This window comes from Hippichthys cyanospilos, chromosome 11 (assembly GCF_059441005.1).
Source record: "Hippichthys cyanospilos isolate Australia breed blue-spotted pipefish chromosome 11, RoL_Hcya_1.0, whole genome shotgun sequence".
NCBI classification, from domain to species: domain Eukaryota; kingdom Metazoa; phylum Chordata; class Actinopteri; order Syngnathiformes; family Syngnathidae; genus Hippichthys; species Hippichthys cyanospilos.
Window position 1 is genome coordinate 17,756,420 of NC_142379.1, and position 20,289 is coordinate 17,776,708.

At 39.8% G+C, this 20,289-nt stretch overlaps 1 protein-coding gene across 1 annotated transcript; it reads left to right on the plus strand.

Annotated features, from left to right (window-relative positions):
* Positions 1-11,913: 11,913 nt before the first annotated feature.
* On the plus strand, positions 11,914-19,083 carry aipl1 (AIP like 1 HSP90 co-chaperone). Its single transcript, XM_088428443.1, has 6 exons — positions 11,914-12,118; positions 12,556-12,735; positions 15,798-15,986; positions 16,066-16,242; positions 16,849-16,990; positions 18,275-19,083. Exons 1-6 carry the CDS (start codon positions 12,014-12,016, stop codon positions 18,472-18,474), a joined length of 993 nt encoding a protein of 330 aa, XP_088284569.1. The 5' UTR covers positions 11,914-12,013; the 3' UTR covers positions 18,475-19,083.
* The last annotated feature ends 1,206 nt before the right edge of the window (positions 19,084-20,289 follow it).

A 20,289-nucleotide genomic window follows, 5' to 3' on the forward strand; every position in this document is an offset into this window, starting at 1 on the left:
TGAGGAGAAACAGGAGGCAGTGCTGGAGGTAGCAGAAATGAAGATGCTGAGGTTCTCTTTGGGAGTGACCAAGATGGACAGGGTCAGGAATGAATGCATCAGAACACCGCATGTTTTGGGAGATAAAGTCAGGGAGGCCAGACTGAGATGGTTTGGACATGTTTAAAGAAGCGATAGTGAATATATAGATAAAAGGTTACAGAATTGCCAGGCAGGAGGTCTTGAGAGACCAAGAAGTGGTTTATAGAGGTAGTAAAAGAGGATATGAAGGTAGTTGGAGTGAGAGAAGAGGATGCAGGAGACAGAGAGATGGAGGCATTTGATTCACTGTGGCAACCCCTGAAGGGAAAAGCCGAAAGGAGAAGATTAGCAAAAGAAAAAATAGCACCATTTCTTCTGATGCTTGAAATGACGTACATTTTGCATCTAGCTGTTTGTACTCGTCCCCAATACAGCAGAAGATGAATGGTTACAAGTGCATCTCTTAGTCACAATGCATCTAAGTCCTTGTCTGCACAAAACCTCTGGTTGAGGGTTTTTCTTAGATTTTTTTTAAGCGAGATTAAAATGATTAATTAGATCATTACTTCCAGATTGAAATTAACTCAACTATTTTTTAAATATCTAGATAGCACTACTGAAGGCATCACTGCATGTGGTCAGCTCCAGTTTGTTGGAATCAAAGGATTGTGGCAGCTTGAGCATGTCAAGGCATACTAAATTAGTGAAATAATTTTAAGTTACTCAAATGGCTTTTGTATGTCATATAATTGTCAAATATTGCATTGGACAAGCCTCTAAAAAACCCTTTTACTCAATTCATTGCCATGCCACGAGGAGCTGATGGTAACTTAGCATTCACGCGCCAGCTTGTTTCGACAGTATGCTGGCTCAGTTCATATGCCCAGTGGACAGTGGTCCACTGTATCTTTACATAGATTTAAAAAAAAAAAAAGTCATAATAATTTCAGGTGTACTGTAGATAAAAAAATTGTCTTCAAATTATCGACAAATGAAAATGAAATTTACTTTTCATTAATCTATTAAAAGTTGAAGACAACTTCCTTGCTTGGTATTGTAGCCAGAAACTTGAAGTCAAATCAGCATTTTGCTGGCTGCATTAAATGATGTGGCGGGCCGGATCTGTCCCCTGGGCCTGTGTGTTATAGTATTTCCATACCATACCTAATGTATATTAAATCCCACACCCTTGTTTTTTTTTTTTCCTGTTTAAACGCTTTCATTGTTGCAAACACCAGTTCTTCTCAATTATATTTTGCAAAGCCCCCCCGAGGAACGAGAAAACATTTCACCCCCCCTCCCACTTGCCACGCCGAATATATGTAAGATTATTATCTATACAAATTGTATAGGTATACCTAAAACTGTATCCTTTTTAACATTAATCAAAGGGAAGAGCTATATAAGACAACTTTCAATAACTGTTACTACTATTACTCCTAAAACAAATCCTTTTCCATTGGGACATCCGCGCCCCCCCAGCATCGCCTGGCGCTCCCCCAGGGAGCAGTCCAAAAAGAAAGTAAGCCTCCACTGTTACCACTGACTGCAATTACCCTTTATAGAAATCTTTCTGAATGTACAGTATGTACGTATACAATTTTGGTGTGCCTTAAATAGCAAAGACTGTGCTGCTCAAGAGTTGCTCAACTACATTTCATTGTCTGCAAACTATTTTTTCTTTCTATTCCATTATCGCAATTGCCATGTGACCAACCATTCTTGCCAAGTGTTTGTCATCGAACAAAGACACCCTGAGAATTCTGACTTGCGCATCGTTCATGACGAGAAATTTCACAGCTTATAAATTTCATATTGTTCAATCATGTGGGTGAACATGCTGACATGATTAGGCGTACATTTCACTGTCAAGGGTATGTAATGAGGGGTAAATGCAGGGTAGTTTGTGGATCTCGCCATTGTGCCCTTTTGCGGAAATGATACATGGATGAATGGACAGAATAACTTTGACAAAAGGCTAACAACAGCCACAGAGGCGGACAATCTTATACAGGGATGTCAAACTCATTTTTACAGTGAGCCACATTGTAGTTATAGTTTCTGTCAGAGGGCTTGTCTGACTGCGAGGTCAAATCAAATTTTCAGTGTTTTTGTCACACATTTAGCTAGTTTAAATCAGAGCCCGGGTAAAACTGTTCAAAAGAGAGTTTGGGAACAAAAACTGCTGTTTTTCTTTTTTTCCTCTGTGAATTTTTCAAAGTTGAGCACAACTGACAAATTTGGCATTTTAGCCAGAAACCTGAAGTCAAATGAACATTTCGCGGGCAACATAAAATGACGGAAGTTAAGCAACACTGAAATTTGTCATCAGTGTTTTTTGTCTGTACGTTTTTGCTAGATAGATACTTGCGGAAATAAATGCCATCATTCAGCCCTGCCTGTTTTGAACCTATGGTACATATTAAGTCTATTCAGGCACAGGTATATGCTTTTTCTATTCTAGAATTCCCTTTAGTTAGGACAGGAAATTGAGTTTATAACGAGTGTGCCTTCACAGACAATCTCTTTGGATAGTGTTAGTACAGAAGATCACGTTGACTTGGTTCACGGTCAGTGACACGGAGGATATTGTAAGAGGCACTAAGAGGCTAATTTTGCTCATTACCTGCCTTGTTTGCACACTGTACAGCTACTTTTGCCCTTCACTGCAAACTAAATCTTCCTGTCTCTGTATCTATCCGTTTACTGCATCAATGTACTTTTACCAATCTATCGTGTTAATCGGTGACTAGCTTTTCAACAAACTGCCACACATTCACCTCAGACATTAGCTGTAACTGGTGCATCTTATTCTGGTGTTATCCATGTGTTTCCTAACAGCCAGATGATTTGTCTTTAAGTCACCACCGGGTTAAGTCTATTGGGGTCAGACAGGATGGCCACTGAACAACACCCATTTAATCTCTTGACCTAGTCCAGACAAACAAGATTAGACCAGATTGTTGGGCAGGGATATACTCACCTTGTGTTGTCCGCACTTCATTCGCGTTCAATTTCCCTTCTGCCCTCTCTCTTGCTCTTGCTCAAAGGTCAAAAGGGCTACGTCACACATATCTCATCTGGGAGCACTGGGACTATTTTGGCCAATGAGCCGTTGCAGAAGCACGGCCTGGGTTGCGTGCTCACATGAAATCAGATCTCAAAGTACAGGAATTGATGGCGAGAAGTCGTCAGCGGTAAATACTATTAGATGGTCAACAGCCAGTGCGTTCACGTGCAATGAATAATCATTTTAAAACCAGAATATTCGCAATATTTGTGCTTTGAACTGTAATGTAAGCACATGGAATAACCCCAATAAGCTAGGAGGTTCTAAAATCTCGAATAAGATCCTTGAGTTACCCCTTTTCTAACCTGAATATGTGGCCATGCAAACACATTTGGTTACCTCCTTTGAACGGCGAATTGGTCTCCATTCTGCGCATGCTCTAACCCAATGGAATTTCTTTGCCGATGCACCCAATCACACCTGAGGACAGTTTAGACCGTCCAATAAACCTACCGTGCATGTTTTTGGAGTGTGGGAGGAAGCGGACGTGCCTGTAGAAGACCCACGCAAGCACAGAGAGAAAATGCAAACCCCGCACAGGAAGGCCGGGGTGAGCTGGAATTGAATCTGGAACCTCTGAACTCTGAGACAGACATGCTTACCAGTCTGCCACAGTGGCGCCCTGACAGTAGAAAGCAAGAAGCGGAAATGATGTCTATTTGCGTCATGCTGTTGTCTGTATATATTTGAAATTGTACCGTTCTTGAATTGTATTATACCTCATGCGTCAGAATGTGTATGAAATCATCTTTGATTACATACTCAAACAATGAATGCGTATGACCACAATATAGAAGCAAGGTATTGAACAAACATGAAAGGCAAGGGACTCAGAAGATCAGGTGTGCATGTTTCTGTGTCCTTTTTTGGAACTTTGAATCCAAACATTCTGAAAGACATTTCACTTCCTTTGTTTGCTTGTTTGCTAGAGGCAAAAAAGGAATATATATGTAGCTGTACATGATGAACGTAAATAGGATTAGGTTTACGTTGCATTAGGCTTTACATTGTATTAGGTCATTCAGCACGCAGAGGCGAGACAGGGTATTTGTCTTGTCTTTACGGCGCTTCATCAAAATGCTGACATTTACATCCTTTTACAGCTGTGTCTTCTTAAACGAACCTTCTGATTTTGGATCATGGAATCTGGATGCCTAATCTACACAATGTTTTTTGCGGTCAAGCTACATTCATATGGAAAATATTCAAAGTGTTTCACTTTTCCATATTTGTTCATGTTACAGCCTCATTCCAAACTGTATTGAACGAATCTCTTCCCTCAAAATTTTACAAACAAAACCCAATTATGACAACCTGAAAAAAAGACTTTTTTTTTCAATGAATTAAAAATAGAAAGTTAAGAAATCACATTTACACAGGTCTTCACAGCCTTTGCTCAGTTCTCTGTTGCACTTTAAATAGTCCTTAGATGTGATTGGGTGTGTGAATGGTTGTTCGTCCCTCTGTGCCCTACGATTGGCTAGCAACCTTTTCAGCCTACTGCCCAAAGACAGCTGGGATGGGCACCAGCGAGCCTGCAACCCTAGTGAGGATAAGCGGCTATAGAAAATGGATGGGTAGGTACAACATATGTTTGCAAGCAATCCTTTTCAAGGATGCTGGAGTTAAAAACGAAGAAAAGCAACAAACTTTGCAGTGAAAACGACATGAGAGCGGCACTTCCCAAGGTGAACCTATGCAAATGTAAACTGGTCTCTCAAAAGCAATAGCAGAAGTCACACTGATTTGCAGCTATGTAATTTTGAGGGGAATTCATGCATTATTGGTTTTCCTCTTTTAAACAAGGAGGTGTTCATACATTTTTGTGCACAAGCAGAAACAGGTACGTATAATATGTCTTGAATTTGACCAAAACGTATTTATGTATTTATTTATTTATTTTTCATTCCCCCCTCCCCCCCTCCCCCCACTAAAGAAGGGTTCGGTGAATGTGTATACGGACCTGGTGGGGTTCAGTACCTCCAACAAGGTTAAGAACCACTGCAGTAAGATAACAGAATGTGAAAAAAACTAAGCACTGTGAATGTTTTCTGGATGCATTTTTATGTTGTGGAAATGCACAACTTTCAGCATGAAGCACATCACAGTGTTTATGTGTTGCATGCATTTACCCTTTGTCCCGGCTGCTATGTGTTCTGGTATGCAGCTAAAGGTCGAGGCCCGGTGGAGAGTGGCCTGGCAGGGGCCCTGTCAAGGGGCGCAGGAGCTTGAGAAAAAACAGCAAAGGCCAACATCACACTGAAGCATCGCAACTAACTGTGGACATACAGACTAAAAGAATACTTGCAATACGAGAGCCTTCTCAAAGACCAGAGAGTGTCCGTTGCACACCTGCAACGCTGAACTATGTCTTATTTCAGAAATGTCTCACTTGTTGATACTCATGATGACTTCACATGACACTTGTTTAGGCTGTTACTGAGAATGTTGCAAGTCAGAACAGCTAACACGCACATGCATGCACACACACGCACATGCAACACAACAGTCCACCTGTTGGCCTGAAAAAGTAGTGCATAAAAAAAGTACTGGATAAATATGTGACAATCTATTGTGGACAATCTATTGTGGTGGCTCTTAGAATGAATACAGCAGATCTATATTGTATTATTCATTTCATTGTTTAATTGTGTTCCTGATATATCTTGTCTGAAAATTTTCTATTATATATATATATATATATATATATATATATATATATATATATATATATATATATATATATATATATATATATATATATATATATATATATATATATATATAGTGGGACTGTGACCACCCTCTCATTTCACTTACATTTCATGTTAACATTGTCTTCCGCAGGAATGTAATGATATATATTTAATTCTATTCATATTTTGAAATTTGTATTTGTCTCTATATTTATTTTGATGAGTTTTTATTTTTAGATTTTGATTGTTTTGAATTTTTTGTTTGCCTGCATAGCCTTTCCCCAGGTACTCAGATTTCCTCCCACATTCCAAAAACATGCATGGTAGGTATATTGGACTCTTTAAATTGTGGGGATAAGCGTCCAAGATAATGAATTGATTTATTTTAATATATTTAACTGGGGCAGGATCGTAATTTTCTCATGCGTGCGTTTGCCAATTTTTTCAGATCAGTGGGCTGAGTGGACTAACACAGTTGAAGGTGTGTCTTGGAATTTTGCTTGCCAAAATGAAAGTTTTGTGGTAGAAAATCAGCATAAACCTAACTAAGTGTTTGATGAAGGATGGCATGTCAACAGTGAGCATCATACAGTAAATTTTTTGCAAGTCATCACATTGGTGCCACATGAATGATGACGCTCTAGTTTGTGACATGAACACAACATTGAAATGGAATGAAAGGAACCACTTTGATTGTCCATGATTGAAGTTGGCTTTAACTATTCCCACAGCGTTGCAGCCATCCTGCTTGCAGTGCTACCAAACAACGTTTCTCTGCAAAACTACCAACACTGGTTTGAATCCAGAGTCTCACAAAAATAAAAGAGAAAGGAAATAAAGTCTCCATCTGTGTTAAATTCATTTAATGCCAAGCTATTTTTCATAGCTGAAACAACTTTCCCACTCAACCCCCACACTCAGTGGAAAGAAACCAAATCAGATTTTCATTGTGAGCTGACTGAAACGTACGTACCCTTTGGTGGAAAAGTGAGTTACATCATACAAATAAATGTGGTTAAATACTCTTTCCTTACACCCTTTCTGTTGTTGACTCCCTGCAGAATTTTGTGGTTGGGTGGCTGCCATTTGTTATGCAATATATTTATTCACATCTGTGACCTTGTTCTCTAAAGAATCCATCCAAATTGTTGAAATCTGTGCCAGTGGAACACTTTGAAGGTTACCTGGAGACAGTGAGTTGGTCGGGAATTTGACACTTATATCATCTTTTCCTCATCAATTGGAAATCAAGAAGAAATAAATGATTCTCACAAAGTATGCGACTCAAGGCGGATTTTCTCCTGTGTGTGATGTTCGCATGTTGGAAGTATTGTGTTTTTCCTATGAAGTCAGAACACATGAAACCGCCGACACGACGTGCCCACCTGATCATGTTGGGAATTCTGCATGTGTCGTGCATATGGTGTGACAAAAAGGGCAGAAGGACGAGGCAGGAACCAGCCCCGCCCCCCCAATCTCTAATCCATATGTGCAACACAAAAGGCTCACATTCATAATCATTTTACTGTGTGTGTGTGCGTGCGCCTGTGCGTGTTGTGCGTCATGGAAGGTGCCTCCGCTGTGTGATATGTATATGAATGAATGGCCTTTACACAGCCCGCTACTCCTCCCCGGGAAATCCATGACTGCACTTTCCACAAATAGAGCATGACTTGCTGTAAGTATAACTAATGCATCAGCAGCAGGTTTCCAACATGGCCAAATGTGACAAGCTGACCAGTCTCTCCTTACGATCGCTTGTGGCTAAACCTGTTCTCAAAAGGCAGGTGTGTTCAGCAAACTGGCCTATTTGATGACTTGCGCCACGGTGTACAAATTCAAACGTGTGCGCATGTAGTCAGTGAGTGAGCCATGCAAAGGCAGGGCCATGAAGAGAGGTGCAGGCAGTGTGACGCAAGCAACAATGAGTCAGACTGACACAAAGCCTGAGTCATAGCACTTTCATCTCCAACAGGTTGGATGGATAACTGTTCAATGTTCATATTCAAGACAGCGCACACTACTTCCTGCAAAACTCATTACGGCTACGTTTCAATTACAGTGCAAGAAACGTCATATTGATCTAGCTTTTGAATCCTAAGATCATCTCGTTTCAATGGTGTTGATGACGAAGTAGGCAGTAACCATAGCAACCCTAAACCTGTCATCCAAGAGAAACAGCACGCCATATGTCCATGTTACATTTTCACAGTTTACGGCACAATTGTAAACCCCGTCAAGAACAAAGAATCATTTCTTTTTACGTATGTTTCCATCGGTCTTGTTCTTGGTTCTGGTTCTGGTTCACATCTAATTAGAGATTAGAATATTTGTAAGTGCTAAAACAACGTGTCGTTTTGTGAAGCGTCGTCAACTTCAAGTGTGTGGACTTGGACTCAGCCCCAAATCCATGTGTTCATCAAATTCATTCCTTCCATCGATCCATAATGCTTCCATCCATCCATCAATGTTGGAGATTTTACCATGCATAAAATTCACCAACATGCACTTTTGCTTTATGGTAATAGTATTCCTGAGGCTGAAGGTACCCATATCTGTGGTAAAACTAAATTCTAAATATTCTCTTTATTTCCAAGTAGCTCTTGAGCCTTGCAAAAACCTGCCTTCTTGAAAGGAAACCTACATAATTAAATGAGAATAAATTTGATATAATCTTTTGGGAGGTTTTTATTCATGTTTCCTTTGTAATTGTTAAAGTGTTGCATTTTGCCTCTGGCCATATCATAAATATATTGAATTAACCGCGCTCTGAATTTCTCTCAATTGAGGCAGCAAGAGAAGGAAAAAATTGAGCTGCATGACTGAAGAAATTACATGAAACATATTTCTCTGAGCATGGGTACATCTAATGCCAGTCCTCTCTGCTATTTGACCCTTTTTTACAATGTTTGAAGCAGTACTATATTGTGCCCCTCAAAGCAATGTAACTCATAATCGTCATTATTTTTCTTTTATAGTTAGTTCTTGATTCGTTAATGTTGCAGCTAACACTGATAGCATGTACAAAGAAACTATTGATTTGCAGCGGTGTGAATATGATACAGTACCTCCATTTACGAACAGCTCTTGTTATGAAAAATTCAGCTTATAAAGCGCCGTGGCGGAAAACTATTGTCTTTCGTAACGAGAGAAAATTCAAGATACGGAAGGCAACATAAAATTGACATTAGCTTCAGCTAACACATATACATGTTTGCATAAAAACACATATGTAAAATACCGCTTTGGGTTGTTGCATTTGACATTAGCCTTGTTAGCATTTCCTTAGCACTTTAGCAATGACATCACAAAGGAAGCACTTCGCATAAACTCAAACTAAACTTAAGTAAACTGACATGCTCAAAATGACCCAAAAAATAAAAATTATTGTTCCTGTGAACTTGTAAATGATTCCTGGATCACTGGAAATGTAATATAAAAATGTAGAGATTGAACACCCTAAAAAGGTGTCTCACTCTCACTCTGCACTCATCACAATACACAAGCACCATCTCAAGGCAAACAAATGAACTGCATTCATATTGTCAACTGCAGCAATTAATATCAAAAATTCAAAGGGATCAGGAGCTTTTTTATTATTTTTTTTTATATGATATATTTTGATTATTAAGTACTAATGTAATTCTAATGCCAACATTGTGGACAGATTTTTATAATTTAATAACATTTATTTAAAGGGTTTAGGAACATTTTGGGGGGCTTGGAACGGATTAGGCTATATACATGTAAATCTACTGATGAAAGAATCACGTTCCGAAATGACTTTTAATTAATTTTGTAAGCAGAAGTACCACTGTATTAAAATTAATAATCAAATAAAATGAATATTTCATGGATTTATTATAAAAGATTCATCCAGCAATATTTGAAAAATGTTGCTGTGGTCATCGATTATCGAACAATATATACGTCATGTATAACATATTGAAGCAACCGAGGAAAATCGATTTGTGTGTACAATATTTTATGAATGTATTAAGGTGTGATTGTGAGTCTGTATTCGTTCAAAGACAGATAGGCTCCAGTGCTTCCTGGTGAGGATAAATGGTTCAGCGAATGAATGCATAAATTCATCATTTCCACCACGCTCAATCGTGAAATTGTTGTTAAATGAGTGTTAACCACTGTGCTGCATGTGATATGCCAAGCAATTGAGGACCAAAATTGTGTGGTAATACGCATCAGTTAATTCTACTGCACTCTCAACAGTGTCCACAAGACGGCCTGTAACCTGTTCATTTGGGTGGCAGCCAAGTGCACAGTGTACCAAAGTGTTGCTTCATGCTGTGTCACGTCATTGGAGTAAAGAAAAAAAAGAAAGAAATAGACAAAACTGATTGGTGGTTGCAACACAATCTATGGTATAGAGGCCCTATTTGAACAGAGATAAGAAAGCAACCTTACGTGACTGTTTCTAGCAAAAGACCAACTGTACCTGTCATGTTGCTTCACTAAGGGAAATATACAGCGGTACAGTTATGCAAGCATGAGCCATGGTATTTGTGGGCCGGGTTGAAATAAAACTAGCAGTGCTCTAAACTACTTACAGACATTGCGAAGGAACATTATACGCGCACGCTCGCGCACCCAGACACAGAGAGGTGGCAGATGCGAAGTATGAAAGGTCACTGAGTGTATTGTGTAATTGTCTGCTTTCAGCATTCACTACATTGTTCACATCACCATGTAAATCATTGAAATTTCCTCTGGAATGAAAACAATGTCCTACTTCTACCCCCGACAAATACACACGCACGCACACGCACACACATGTACACACAAATGTGCTTGTGATTACAGCAATTCTGCATTTAAACGTCTGCCTTCACTCCAATGTAAATGCTGTATATAACTTCATATCAAATGTGGCACCGAGTAAAGCACAGCCAACTGCCAAGCCCATGCAATTCTATAAATGTGTAAGGACAAGTAAGTGTATTACCATTTACATGTGTTTCATGAACTCATGCATTTGCACTCCAGCCCTCTAGGTGGTGATAAAGACAATACCACAAAACATGGCAATGTTGATAATCAACTGTGATACTTCTACTTAGGAAATTAATTCATTCCAGAAGTAATTTTGTAATGTGAATCTTTCAGAAGTAGAGCCGCTTTTTGCATGTAAACAGCCTAATCCGTTCTAAGCCCCCCATAATGCTCCCAGACCCTTTAAATGAATTTTATTATATTACAAATATGTAGAAATTGAATTATATTAGTTTATAATAATCAAAATATATCATGTAAAGAACAATAAAAAGAAACCCTTGAAATTAATCGTGTTAATTGTTGCAGTTGACAATATTAATGCAGTTCACTTGTTTGCCTTGAGATGGTGCTGGTGTGTTGGTGATGAGTGCAGAGAGAGAGAGAGAAAAACACCTTTTGAGGAAATTTTATTTGTACGTTTTTATTTTACATTTACAGTGATTCGGGCATCATTTACAAGTCCACCGGAGCAATATATTGATTTTTTGGATTATTTAGAGCATGTAAGTTTACTTTAGTTTAGGGTCATGCAAAGTGCTTCATTTGTGATGTCATTGCTGAAGTGCTAAGAACGTGCTAACAACGCTAACGTCAGACGTGACAGTCCAAAGTGGTATGTTACGTATGTGTTTTTATGTGAATATGTAAAATTTTAGCTGTAGCTAATGCCAATTTTATGTTTGTTAGTTCCATGGTGTAAATTGTTGTCTCATTTGTGGACAAGCCGACATTTATAAATGATAACAATGAAGCACAATCTGTAACAAATACATCACACATTATAAATAAACAAAACAAAACATGTTCTATGTAGTATTGTCATATTCTTAAAGGTAGATCATCTTGACAGTTGCCATGCCAGCTTTACAGATGTCAGGTACATTTTTGTGGAGATAATCATATTAATCCGTTCCTTACAGTGCAATAATGCAAGACTAACTCATTTGCTTTTAAATGACTGTAAACACATACACAAACATTCCACCTTGGAGGAGGTAATAATGCTTGATATCAAACAAAGTCACAAAATGAGATGGATCCTCCTCTTCTTTCTCCATGTTTCTCCAGGCTGACAGTCAGTGTTGATGACGAATGCGCAATCCTATTATCCTTGCCCGAACTAATCCTCCTGCAGAGATGTGCTTTACACACGTATGGACTCTCTCATTACACACGTATGAATGACAATAGGTGATAAAAATCTCAAGGAAACATGTCGGATATGCAGGATACGCTTCTGGTGGGCTTAGAGGGCATCAAGAAGATAATCCTGCATGGTGGAACTGGAGATATCCCAAAATTCATCACTGGAGCGAAGGTATTTATATTGGTCTATTCTACTTTGTTCTCTTAATTTATTGTATGTGTTGGCAGTTGAGGACTGACTGAATTCCACTTTCATGTAATACACTGTGAATGAATATTTCAAGACATATCAAAACGATCAAGACATATACTGCTCTATCTTCTGGAAATCTGTTTTTATATTACATGCTTAAACCAAAAGGGGAAACGGATGTTGCTGCGTTTCACTTTAGAGTCACTAGAGGGCAACATCGTATCAGAAAAGTCCCTTTATTGGGGCCAATATTTGATATAACAATTTTACTTACATACCTACATAACATACTTTTCAGAAGTACTAAATACATGTCATTTGTACCTTTCACATGATAAAGGAGCAACACCATCACACAAAACATACTGCCACTCCTTTCCGATTGATGTCTTGGCTCGGTGCTTGTTTTGGTCCAGGTGACATTTGACTTCCGCACCACACTTTGTGATGATGAGCGCACAGTGATCGATGACAGCAAAGCTGTGGGCACGCCCATGGAGATAGTAATTGGCAACATGTTCAAACTGGACATCTGGGAGACGCTGTTGGCCTCCATGAGGATCGGGGAGGTGGCCGAGTTTTGGTGTGACACCATTGTGAGTAGAAAAACTATACACATGTTGGCGGTTTTTCAAATTAGTTTTTAAATACTTATACAATTCTGAAGTTGGGTTTGATTCATTTATGGTTTGTGTTCTGCAATCGACTGGGTCCAGAGCGGGCCCCAAAGCAATTCAGATGGGTTAGGCTCCAACTCGCTTGAAACGAGGTCTTGGATTAAGTGCTGTAAAACACAATTTTGAATTTCCTCATTCAATATTTTGAGAGTCTTATTTTTAGTGCATGGATATAACCCTGATTCAGGCCACAAGAAGTTAAATCCAGCCCGCTAGATGATATTGTGAGGCATTAAAAAAAAAAAAAAAAAGTATACTACTGATCCCGTTCGTACGCTTTCCATAAACAATAAACAAAAATTCTTACTTTTCCAAGTCATGCCCAGATGAGAACTGCAACTTACAAGTGGAAGTAACCTGTTGCCACGCTTATACGAAATAGCTTGCCATCTGAGCCATCTGAGCCCTCAAAATGAAGTTGTACAACAACAAATTTTGATTGAGCCATTCCCTCAAAGAAAAGTTGTACAATCACATATTTTTTAGTGGGGCACTTTCCTTCCACCTGATATTTGTGTTTCAGTGTATTTATTTATTTGATTAACTTAACAGAACTTTCTTACAACAAATTTACAGCTGACCTAGGCTATTTGCTGGGAATTGGGACCAGGCTGGCACGTAACGCAAAACTCTACAGTGACATTGTTTTTGGTTGCAGTCCATGATTTTGCCAGTCTGGTCCCATTGAGAATAAAAATTTCAAATGTGGCCTTGACCTAAAATAAGTTAGACACCCCTGCTGTGCAGAATCTATTACAGTTAGGGAAATTGCCAATATACCGAGAGCAACATTGAGGGAGTTGCCAGAAATTCTGGCAAGTACTGGTGGTTTGGTTTACCTCATGTATTCTCATTTATCCTGTTTGAGCTATGGTCTAGGGAGGCAAAAAAGAAGCCTTATCTTACAGAGAGTTTAAGAATTTTTGAAAAAGTCAAAATGCATTTAGGACAAATGTGTTATGCTCCAATGAAACCAAGAAGACAATTAGAAATATATGGTGCACAAGTTGAAAATTTAAAAAGAACTAAAAATACAATAATTTGCCATAGCTACAAAGTGGCGAGTACTTGAACGCTTTTGACATGAATGGACGTCGATGAAAACCTACTGACGGGCACCGTCGATGTCAAGTGTGGTAAACTGTTTGTTTGTTTTAAATAGGAATGGGCAGTTCTGGTTTGATCATTAAAATGTAACACTTGAGAAAACATTATGATGTTCAGAATGCTCCAAATTGGCTTGTAGGCTCTCTCTTTTTTAATGGCCAACCTTTATGATTATTATCATCACATTACTTTCATCTCATTCATACGGTACATTCATCTACTGGTAAACAAACAAACAAAAACATTCCTGCTTCACCTTATTCGTTATTCATTATTCATTTGATATTCCCTCAAATAATAATGAATAACGTTACGTTTGTTTGTCCAAATTGTTTCGACCTCTTCCTGTTACTGTCTTGTGTACACTTAAAATATGTGCCACATCTCAGTGTGTGCGTGTAGGTGTACGCACGTGAGCGTGTGTGTGAGCGTGAGAGAGAGAGCAGGACATATGGGTGGAGGCCCACTGTCTTTAATCTGCTGCAGTCTCACTTTTGCCTAATCGGCTCGGATTCCTGCTGACTCAGCATTACTGCCATTCCTCCGCTCTGATTAGATGTGAAGGGGCTCAGAGTGTTTAGCCCCTCCTCTGACCGACTCAACAAACACACACTCACACACATGCGCACACACACATTCACGTACAACGCACACTCCACTTTTTATCAGCCACTCAGTGAAATATGATCAAATTGTGTCCCAATGATCCTAGGAGATAAGTTGTCTGGGGCCTGATGTCCCCGACAGATTCGGCTATGCCAAACAAGTCCGAGGCGAGGGACCGAAGACTCAAATGGCTTCATGAAAATCGTTTTTTAAGTTGCATAAGTTATGCAATTCAAACTCTGCAAAGTGCACAAATGATCCTAAATACTCATTAAAACCATCACTCGCTTGTCTTAATCATATGTATTTCCTAATTCTGTTGGGGGGAGGGACGCTACTTCGCGGTTTTTCACTAATCGCCGGGGGGCTTTGTTCCCCATTAATCGCGTAAAACGAGAAATTACTGTATACACGAAAACATTTTATTTTCATCAGAAAACAATTTGTGAGCCATGAAATTTGATTTGGTTATTCATAGAAATTATCCTTTCCTTTCAATTGTCAACAACTTCCAACAATCAAAATACTCATTTCAGTAAATGTCATTGACTTTCAAAAGGAAATTCTGTGACGAGCATGCTTGGAGCCTATACCAGCTGTCTTCAAGCAGGTTTGACACCCGAACCTGTTACTAGCCGATAAGCCACAAAACTTTACTCAAATGGTCATTTGACCCTTGAAGTGTAATAGATTGGATTTACATTACCCTAAAGTACATTATTACATTTAACAATGGGTGTAGCCAGAAATTGGCCAGCGAGGTGGCCAATGTGTCATATCTCCTTGGGACATGTAGCTGTTCATTTTATTTTCAAACCATCCACAGTGAGGGCTCATGAAATAAAACTCACACATATCCAGCTGGCCACCTATCCAGGGTGCCCCCTCGTCTACTGCCCCAAGACGTCTAGAATAGAGACCAGCGAGCCAGCGACCCTTGTGAGGATAAACGGCTACAGAACATGGAGATGTTTTGCATTTTATTTCATGAATCCATGCTTGTGGATTGCATGATTATGATTTTTTATATGGACTCTATGCAGGGACTGCCGGAAATGTTTGAGTTTGCACTTGGCTACATTCAGGGTACCTGTTCACTGTCACTGTAATATGTGATCGATCAAAATTTAGGAGGACATACAATAAACCGAAAACTGTCAATGATCGTAGAGATACAATACAGTTAATAAATCCCGTTGCTGCCAGTGTAAGGTGCCATTCACTCTTAAAGAAAATAAACTTTTTCACTGATGCATTTTCCTCCAAAGCACACAGGGGTGTACCCGCTTGTGTCCAAGAGCATGAGACACATCGCAGAAGGCAAAGACCCTGCGGACTGGCACATTGGCACATGTGGCATGGCCAATATGTTTGCTTACCACAGTTTGGGCTACGACGACCTGGATGAGCTGATGAAGGAACCCAAGCCGCTCTTCTTTGTTCTGGAGCTACTCAAGGTTGGATCAGATGCAAAATGGTGAGCAGCACCTGAGTGAAAGCAGATGCAGCCTAGTGAGACATGCAAGTGTATGGCAGGTGATGCAGCCCAGTGAGTACAACAGGGAGTCCTGGGCTCTGAATGACGAGGAGAGGCTGAAGGCAGTGCCCGTGCTGCACGGTCAGGGGAACAAGCTCTTCAAGCAGGGACGCTACCGAGATGCCACGCAAAAATACAAGGAAGCCATCATCTGCGTCAAGAATGTGCAGACCAAGGTAAACAAAAAGTGTGTGTGTGTGTGTGTGTGTGTGTGTGTGTGTGTGCGCGTGTGTGTGCATGTGTGTGCGTGTGTGCGCGTGTGTGTGCGTGTGTGTGCGTGTGTGTGTGTGTGTGTGTGTGTGTGTGTGCGTGTGTGTGTGTGTAGGGGGGTCATATGCAAGCACTGCAAAACTTTGCTTTTGCTCACGCTCCTGAAACGCTCCTGTACCAATCAAAAGTGTGGAAGAGAAACATTTCCAATTCAAATGCTGTTGCAAACACATCAAGGTAAAAAAATGTGTCTTGATAATGCACAGTTGTGAACTAAAAGTCATTCATGTTATTAGAATTGGCTCAAAAAATACTAAAATGCACAAAGCTAGTATTTGGGTGCCTACTTTGAAGAATCAAACTCCCTCACTTTGGACCTGTTTGCCATGGGTGACCCTAACAGGGGCATAAAGCCTGCAAAATGACACCATAACTTTTTCTCCTAGGATCATTGGAACACTAAAAAAATAACAAAGACACAATCAATTAGAGGGTGTTTTCAAACTTTTGATTAGTACTGTGTGTCCCTCATAGCCTCTCACACACGATGAGCATGTGAGTGTTTGTCATAGGAGAAAGCGTGGGAAGCTCCTTGGCTCAAGCTGGAGAAGATGGCCCACACGTTAACGCTCAACTATTGCCAGTGTCTCTTGCGCACGGAGGAGTACTACGAGGTCATCGAACACACCAGTGACATCATTAACCAACACCCAGGTTGGATGCAAAGCACACACACACCGACAAATCTCACTGTGGAGAATGAAGGAACATTAAGCTCCATTAGTCACATTCCATGCACGCCATGTATGAGAAACGGCTTTGGTTGTAGTAGAGTTTATTCAGCTCCGTATGAGCTGGGAAGGATTTTACAGAGTGTGAAATGTACTTGTTTTTAATGAGCCCTAAGTGAATTTTTCATGCTTCTGTAATAGTCTGAACCAATAAAAGCTCGGGTGCCGTAATTTTAACATCACTACACTCAGTCTGTCTCCTCCTGAGACCCGCGTTCCTGTTTGGCAAAAAAGAAAGAAAAAAAAAAAGAACTCTGTGCCATTTGGGATAAACTGGAGCTGACAAGTAGATGACTTATCCTGAAACTTTGGGATCATTTGTTATGGCAATAAATTCCCATCATTCTAAAACCTTTATGATCAAAGCAGACAAATTTCACTTACAATTTTAGGTACTTAAAGATTAAGTCAAGACAAACATTTGCTTCACAGTAACATTCTTACTGTCCCTCCCAAGTAGTGTAAACACAGTCTGATTAATATAGCATTTGTGGAATATGGACTAAGCAGCAAAATCCACTTGTTTTATCCATCTCAGGAGGCGACCATTTTGCCCCATGCTGTCACTGTCAAGCGAATGTTACATCACAATTGATCAGGGATCAGATAAGTTATTTAGGTTTCTAATGAGTGTACACTCTCTTTGTCATTAGCCTATTGAGGGCTTGAAATTCTGCCTAGCAAAAGAGTGGCATGAACCCCCCTCCCTCCTAAAAAACAAAACAAAAAAAACTATAAGAATTGGAGTAATAAGTCATCAATTATTCAACTGCAATTCCTTTTCTTTTTTATTTATAGTGTATGAAATATCAAGACTAGTTTTCTTAGCCTACTTCATGTCAGTCACTGATGCTCCACCATTATTGATCACACATAAATGACACAGCCAGGAACTAGTTCTTGAGATGCACTGAAACAGTGATAGTGTGGATGAAGTTAATGCAAACATTAACATTCTTCAGACAACATTCCTCTTTAGATTTGCAGTAACATCAATTTGAAATTGGCCAGTACAAATCATTTTAGGTCAAATTATGGCAGTAATGGCCCCTCATAAAGCAGCAGGATTCCAGTAAATGCATTCTTAATGATTATTCAAGGTGTGTGTTTGTGTGTGTAGCACGTGTAGTCATAAATAAACGTAGTAAATGTGTTTGTGTGTACGTAACAATGACACCTATAAAAGCAGTTTATGTTGGTCCCCAAGGCGTGATGAAGGCATTCTACCTGCGTGGGAAGGCCCATCTGGAGGTGTGGAACGAGGCCGAGGCCAGGCAGGACTTTAGCAAGGTTTTGGATCTGGACCCGGGCATGAAAAAGGCAGTGAAAAAGGAACTGGCGGTGCTGGACATGCGAATGAAGGAGAAGAACGAGGAGGACAAGAATAAATACAAGGGCATGTTTTGAAACAACTTTGACATGCAAGGTTTTTTTGTGATTTTTTTTTTTTTTTTTTTTTAATCTTAGAACTCATTTGTCGAATTGGTTTATCTGACGTTTGTTCCTGTTTGTTCCTGACAGCCTCGAAAGTCAAAACCTCGACACTGCAGAAAACAGTAATTATGCGTCTTTCCACGAGGTGTCACTCAATGCACGTTTCAGTCCAGCCATGTTTTACAGCAGGCGCAGCAAGCTGGGATCCTGCAGAAGGAATGAATCAGGGATGCTGCACAACTTCACGAGCAACCGAGAAAAGCCGTAAAACGAAATCTTGTGCATTGTCTCTGTCTAGTCACCGTCTTGTACTAGAGCCCTGTCGATTGTACTTAAACAATCATCAGTATTTATTCTTGTAACTGGTTGTGCTTTTGAGTTGTGCTCGATCACACGGTTTCGCATATATAATGCAGTGCTGCTGAAAGCCGCCCCACAAACAATAAATAACCATTGCTTAGAGAAATGCTGTTGTTTACTAGATGTTATCTATTTTGCTTTGGTTTAGGCTTTCAGATGAACGCATCTGAGGTGGCCACATTGGGGGTCACTCAAGAAAATGAGGCTCACACTTTGCACTTTGGTCTAATGATGGTAAAACTTAATGGGCGTACATTACTGGCTGGGCAGGTATTGGGGGGGGGGGGGGGGGGGGGGGGGGGGGCACAGTGAATTGGGTTTAACACAAAACTCCCACCAGTATGCAAAAGCTCTAAAATGGTATACCTGGAGTGTCTTCTGCGTCAAATAAGACTTGTACGCAGCTCTATGGGCGACAGGTCTCTAAATTGGTCTTTGTATGTGCTGATGATTTATGACATGACTTAACATGACATGACTGCCACTGGAAGATGAACGGAAAGTAAATTCTGCATGGCAGCACAAAGCCTTTATAAAACACTGGTGCTGATGTTGAGAACAGGAGGGGAGGGGTGTGTCTGTGTGTGCGAGCGTGCGCGCGAGCGTGCGTGTGTGTTCGAGGGGTGTTGGGGGGGGCTCCCTGATAGACTGCTCTACTCAATCAACATCTGTGGCATCAAGTTAGACTGAATGATACAAAATCGTGCCAGAAGTACGGATGTGTGGCCTTCAAAATAAAACAACTTGTGTTATTAATATGATACAAACTCTTGAGGCAAATAAACAGATGCGTGACCGATGGATACTCGAACAGACGGTAACTTTGAGGTACTTTTAATCTATATTTTGGATAGGTAAATAGATGTGAAGGAAAAGTATGATAAAACGTGGGGTCTATCATCAGCTTTAGTACATTAGTGAGATTAATTGATTTTAAATAACATGGATGTAGTATTTTGTACATTACATTGCATTTCATTAGTAACACTGCTGTTGAGTAGGCTCGATAGTGTTGTATTAAAACCCATGTAAAAGATGTCACTTATGTTGTAGACAATACATTAAGAGCCATTTTAACTGCATGTAGATGGAAAAATATAAAATGGACTGTACTAAAAGGTATGATGCATAATGCATATTAAGACAACAATATGTACATAAAATATACAAAAAATTAAATTGTGTATACCAGGGGTCTCCAAACCCGGTCCTTGAGGGCTACTATGTTTTTGAAATTTCTGTTCTCCAACGTACCTGATTCAAACGATCAGCTCAACGGAAAGCTCAGCAGAAGCCAGATAACGATCAGGATCGTTTGAATCCGGTTTGCACACCCATGGTGTATACCGCACATCTTTTATGATTAAAACTAAAAATATCAAAACAACAAGGATAACAAAGTATTTTTGAAATTGTTTGTGCGCATAG

Coding starts and splice junctions, on each gene's coding strand:
- aipl1 (XM_088428443.1), top strand. CDS start 12,014: ATGTCGGATATGCAGGATACGCTTCTGGTGGGCTTAGAGGGCATCAAG. Junction 12,119..12,555: donor AATTCATCACTGGAGCGAAG/GTATTTATATTG, acceptor GTTTTGGTCCAG/GTGACATTTGACTTCCGCAC. Junction 12,736..15,797: donor AGTTTTGGTGTGACACCATT/GTGAGTAGAAAA, acceptor TTTCCTCCAAAG/CACACAGGGGTGTACCCGCT.